The sequence below is a fragment of the Arachis ipaensis genome, chromosome B05, assembly GCF_000816755.2.
Source record: "Arachis ipaensis cultivar K30076 chromosome B05, Araip1.1, whole genome shotgun sequence".
NCBI classification, from domain to species: Eukaryota; Viridiplantae; Streptophyta; class Magnoliopsida; order Fabales; family Fabaceae; genus Arachis; species Arachis ipaensis.
This window is the reverse complement of record NC_029789.2, coordinates 128,858,450-128,864,658: the sequence shown is the minus strand read 5'-3', so window position 1 is coordinate 128,864,658 and position 6,209 is coordinate 128,858,450. Positions and strand designations below refer to the sequence as shown.

Sequence of the window (6,209 nt, the reverse complement as noted above, 5' to 3'; positions counted from 1 at the left end):
AAATTAAAAGTAACCCTAAACGCATTAACACTAAATAATTAAAAATTATTCTACTTCATACATGCATAAACACTAAATAACATCCGCAACAAAATCACAACAAAGTCTAACATTCTATCCGAATTAGATCTAACACCCTAAACTATAAATTTAAGGTATCAAATTGTCCATGTCCTATACGTTACAACATACTGCATTCTATAATCCAAAAGTCTAATATCAAATTATAAAAATTTTTATATTCCATTTTCTATACCCTACATTCTAGATCCTAAATTTCAAAGTCTAATACTCAACTATAAAGGTTAAATTATAAATTATAACTCTTATACCCTACATACTAGATTCTATTTTACAAAAACTCTAATACTTAGAAAAATAAAAACAAGCTAACCTCATTGACAATGACACCGACAATGTGGGCAACACCGTTTATTTTTATTTTAATTAATTTTTTTCATTAATTATGTTTTAAGTTTTTATGTTCATACAATGTAATTCTTATATATGTAAATGACTTGGTGTATTCTAATCCACCGAGTTATAACTTATACTCACATAGTTTAAAGATTTTATCCAAACTAATGGGTTAGAAGTTAATTTTCATGGTAGACCCGAAACTCATCGATGATGAGTATATGCCCTGCCTATAATGTGTATAGAGTTTCAACTAATGCTTCGCTCACAAAATTGTTTGTAGATGTTGAAAATCGTGCAATTGTCTTATTAGTTAGCCTTTTTTTTTATAAAAGATATTATTTGTACATTAAAATCAGCCATTAAAATCAATTATTAATGTATTTATGTATAAATATATGTGTAATTTGATTTATTTTCAATGTGTATTTATATTTTAATATGTATTTTATACTGATAGCTGATTTTGATGTGTATGTAACATTACTTTTTTTTTATTAGTATAATTCATATGTTGTGTATACATTTTGTTATTGTAGCATTTTTTCTTGCCAGGTTTCATTTTTATATGGATTTTTTAATCATTTGATTTTATTTTGTTAATAGCATGATATTCATTTTTCTTGTACAACTTTATCCCATGATGAAATTTTAGAATCTGTTGCTTCTTTCGCAAACAAAGTATATTCTTTTTCCCTTCATATATAATGTTTTTAGAATTCAACGTATTCAGATGTCTGTTACTTGTTGGCATACTTTTTATATTCAATTTGTTAATAATTAATTTTTATTATCATTTCTTTCTTTTTTTTTTGTTCATTTTTTTTTACCCATACTCTCAATTTAATGGAAATGAATCACACACAAATAACGGTTTTTAATTCATCTTTTTTACAAGATTTTAGCTATATACCTAATTGATTCATGAAATATATAATTCTAAGTTTATTCAGAATTCTTATGTTTATTAAATATGTGTGTAGGATATCTTTGTAAATATTCCAAGTCATGGCTCCTACAACAAAAAATTATCGACTATTTATAATCATGTGTCACTATTTATTAGAAAGAAATTAGAGGCAGCATTTAACATTTTTATTCAGCAAGCTTGTATGCTTATTGATGAGAGAGAAGCTTAATAATATTACATACCTTAAATAACGAGTATTTTTTATTATTTTTGTTTTGTTTGGATAAATCATTCAGGATTTTTTTGATCAGTTGTTACTTATAATTCAATTAAATTAAATATATTCATAGATATAATATACAAATTTTAAATTTTCGTAGAGAATATATATTTTGCTTTAGTTTATAATTTCGTGATAATCCTTAATTTTTATGTCAATCACATTTTAGTTTGCACATTTTTTATTTGTAAAAGTATACATATTTCATATTTTTGTTTGTTGTTATTAGGGTTTGTTTGGGTGAATTTTTAAGAAAAAATCTTTTGTTGAGTTATTCTTTTTAAAAGATTTTATAAAAAAGTAAAAGTAATTTTATGTTTGGGTATCTCATACAAAAAGATCTTTTTATTTATCAATTATGTTTGGGTATAAGGATATAAAAGTACTTTTTTGTTTATTTATTACATAAAAAACATCTTTTTTAAAAAAAAAAATCTTTTAAAAAAAAAATGTAAATTACAGCTTTTCAAAAAAGATCTTTTTTTTTTTTTTTAGTGCTTTTAGCAAAAAAGTACTAAATTTTATTTATATAGTTAAACATTCTACTAACATATTTTAGTAAATACCATCTTCAATAAACTAAAAAACTTTCAATCATTATTTTTTTTAATATGTATGCATTATTGCATTTTGTTATGTTCTTTCTTATTTATAAAGGCAAGAAATAAAATATCCGTTCTAGTTCAATTAATTATATTTATTCACTCTAATTAAAATATCATGTATAAAACCCTGCAAATGTAGAGGCATCGAAAGACTGGCACAGAAAGACAGCGAGTAAGGAGAAGAAAACGAAATCAGAATCAGAGTCTGGAGAGCAACGAAGAAGAAGAAAGAAAGAGAGTGATCACATGGCGTTGCAGTGGTTGGTTCTCTCCTACGTGGTGGCTGCTGAGGCTGCCGTCGCCATTCTCGTTACACTTCCCACTCCCAAGCTCTTAAGGGACCGTTTGGTTTATTTTGTTTCCCTCATTCTCCAACCTGCGCTTTTTATTGTTCCTTTCGCTGGATTCCAGCTTGTCGGTATGCTCTTCTTCCAATTTCTCTTAACTCCTTTCTTCAATTTCATGTGTGTGCCTCAAAATCTTCAATTTTCCACTTTTTGTTAGGTAGGGTGCTTGCAAATTGTGCAATTTTTCTTTGATCTAGGGTTGCGTGTAATTAGTCATAGAACAAAAATTAGATATATTGTTTTTTCATTTTTCTATTTGGGATGATTTATGTTGGTAGTTGACTAGTTGTATTCAACCATGCCACTGTTTTGGGGGAGATCCATGTGGTGATTTTGGGGGAATTTATTGTGTTAGTTTTTTCAGTGAATTTGGATTTTGTGGTTGTTCGCAGATATATACTGGAAGAATGAGCATAGGTTGATGTGTACATCTGATGTTTGTACTGCTGCAGAGAGAGATCGATATGAGAAATCTGTAAGTATTTTTTCAGTGAAATATGTTGTTTGGGACTTTCTTCTGCCCTTTTGAGTTGTGAACGTAGAATGATTTAGATTTCGGTGATTTTTATTTTAGCCTTACTGTCAAAGTAGCCTGATTAGAGAACTCCCTGAATTATGGCCACTGAATGTTCATAGTTTACCTTTGGTGATTATGGGTGATAGGGAAGTGTATCAAACTTATAATTAGTTAATGAATGCTGCAAGAATATAGAGATTCAAAAGTATTAGTAATTGGCTTTAGCTAACCAGTGTCGTAAAGGTACTAATTAGTGTTTCTAATGATGGAAAGTAAAAGTAGTGGAGCTTTGAATACATTGAATGTTTTGAACACTTCTGAAAAATACCCCTTCAATACAAACTTTCAACTTTAGAAACTTTACTAGTGGGCTGATTCCTAGTTAGCAAAACCCTTGAGGAATTAACTGTTGGTCAAATTGGCTTACGTTATTCGCAAATTGCTAATTTCAATGGTTAATTATAGATTGGCACACCATGGGATTGTAGTTTAAAGCACACATTTTACTGCCAGCTGTTTAATATTGCTTTGGAGACTTCTGTGATTCTGAATGTTACAAAGCTAATCACATAAAGCACCAGAATAGTTGTTGCATTTAACTGGATTTTAACCCCTTTATGGATGTTTATTTGTGATTGAATTATCTATACTTATTCTTAACATTTTTGTCCTCTTTACTCATCAAGCCATTCCCTTCCTTAATCACGCCATCTGAGATCCCAACTCCCAACCACACCCTTCGGGTCTACAGTCCTATGTCGTGTCACCATTTTGAATATCTATCGGTGGTTTAAACCAAAATGTTGCACTCAGAGAAAGTTCATAACCGTCATGTTTAATTTATATTACTTGAAACTTTCATGTTAATTGTATTTAATCTAGTTTTTGGGTTTTATTGTGTATCCAAATTCACTCAATTCAGTCCGGCTTCCTGGTACCGTATATTGCATGTAGTTGGAAAGTAGGATCCTTACTCATGGGCAGGTTCCGAAAGCAGCTTTTAATGTAAGCAGATCATGATCAAAATCAATCAATGGTTTTTGCTTTGATCTGTTCAATTTCGTCTTGTTTCATATAGCAGGATAAGGCTTAGTTGTTGTTGTTCATACTTTTTATGCCAAAAGGTTCCACTTCTTGAAATCTTCAAATGTGTTGTAAATCATGCAGTAGGTATATATTGACTGTGAGATAAATCACTTTAAATTCATATAGCTTTGTTTACAGCACCTATCAAAACATTGTAGCCTTTTTAAATGATTGGGAACAAATGTGTTTTAAGTCATCAAATGTAAAGATAAATAAATACTATATGTGAAGATTTTGAATGCACACTTTCTACATATGTTTTAAGACAAAAATCTTACCATTACCATCTATGAAGACAAACTTAATGTTGGCTTTCTAGTAAACATACAATAATCAGTTGCTGCAAACTGTAAATGACACTAGACAATAAACATTAACAACAAAAGTGCAACAAGAAATTAAATCCATATTGGTCTTGAGTGGTACAATATGCTTTCTTTATTTTAAATCAGATTTAAGAAGTTAACTGCATTTTGGTGTTCAGTCCCCTGCCTTCTTCTTTCTCTCTTTCAATAAGCCACGACGTTCTCTGATAGTGCAAATTCTATTAACAATGTACAGACTTTCGTTGCATGCCTGATTGGAACTGTCTCAATCCCTTGTTTCCTATCGTTGCTATGCAGATGATTGTAGTCTCGTCAATATACTTTGTGACTTTTATTATCGCCTCCCTGCTTTCCCAAAAAATCTCAAAATTCCAACTATTTAAAAATTAAAATATATGCCTTATACCAGTTTTTGGGTTTGAAACTATGTAATATTCTTTTGATTTACTCAATTGAAAATAAGATTTGCCAGATTTGATTCTCTTTCCTTATACTTGACTACATTTTTTACTTACGGACTACTAATTGATTTTGTTTTCTCAGATATACAAAGCTCAGAGAAATGTGGTACTGTGCATTGCAGCTTGTTTTCTCTACTGGTAAAGCACCATCACCAATTTTACATTTGGATCTCTTTTTTCTTTTGGTAATGGAATTGACCTAGTTAATAGGGAGAGTATTATAAAAAAGCACGAGAGTGGAAGCATCGAACGAATCTGAGCTGTCGCGAATTAGTTACCCAAATCAAATTCAGTTTTAACTAATTCATAAGCGGCTTAGACACTCAGATCACCCATGTTCTTGTGCTTTATAATGAGCATCGTTGATATGCCTAATTACAAGTCCTTCCTTTGTTACTGTCTCAATAGGAAATGAACACAAAATTTTACATTTCCTTATTATGTGACGACTTTCATAATTTTGATTAAGTGGAGCCGAGTATTGTACCCACGGAAACTTCTAATCCATCCTGAAATTGAACATATAGCGAGATCATGTTATGTGAATAATTGGATATTGTGACAGGTCTATCTACCGCATATGCAAGTACCAAAAGGACCTCAAGAATTTGGAGGAAGTGGAGAAGAGGTACAAGTCCAAGTAGCTTCCTTTTGCAGCTTCATATTGTGATATGTTTATTGCTTGGTGGAGGCAGCTATAGTCTATAGTTGAGTCTGATGTACCAAATTATACACTCTTGTCAAAATAGCATTTGTTTCAGCTCTAGAAATTTATATTACAACCTTTTTTTGTGTGTGCTTTTTCACTTTTGTTTAATTTAAAAGACGTCTAATGTGGATTGTGAGTTTCTGTTACTTGAAGCTTTACTATTTAGCACCAAATTCTATTATTCACTTAAATTTTCAAGGTAGATCTTACTTAAGATCCTAGTCAAGTCATAATGGAACTTTTTATACAAGAGAATACATGCTTGGTGATGTAACTATATGCTTATATAATTTTATCTCATTTTTAGAGTAGTGCAATGTAGAAATTTTATTGGATTTGTATTCCGGTAGGGTTTTATATTTTTTAAATGAATATAGTTGTATTTTTTAAAATATGTGGAGATAAATTTATAATCTTATTAATATGTTTTTTTCAACTTTTTCTACTTCTAGCAAAAGTAGATTTCTACCTGCTTCTAAAAAAACTGCAGAAAATTGCTTATTTTATGCTTTTGTTTTGTTAGCACAAAGTCACAAACAAATTACTTAAAA

The 6,209-nt window shown here is 29.9% G+C and overlaps 1 protein-coding gene across 3 annotated transcripts; it reads left to right on the top strand.

The window, feature by feature from the left end:
• Nucleotides 2,332-5,915, top strand: LOC107644099. 3 transcript variants are annotated; one of them, XM_021102744.1, is made up of 5 exons: nucleotides 2,335-2,630; nucleotides 2,952-3,034; nucleotides 3,999-4,081; nucleotides 5,032-5,087; nucleotides 5,515-5,910. In XM_021102744.1, exons 1-5 carry the CDS (start codon nucleotides 2,459-2,461, stop codon nucleotides 5,655-5,657), a joined length of 537 nt encoding a protein of 178 aa, XP_020958403.1. In that variant the 5' UTR covers nucleotides 2,335-2,458; the 3' UTR covers nucleotides 5,658-5,910. The 3 variants fall into 3 exon arrangements, with proteins under 3 accessions (XP_020958404.1, XP_020958403.1, XP_016203386.1); XM_016347900.2 differs by lacking the exon at nucleotides 3,999-4,081 and having other exon boundaries at nucleotides 2,339-2,630; nucleotides 5,515-5,915; XM_021102745.1 differs by lacking the exons at nucleotides 2,952-3,034; nucleotides 3,999-4,081 and having other exon boundaries at nucleotides 2,332-2,630.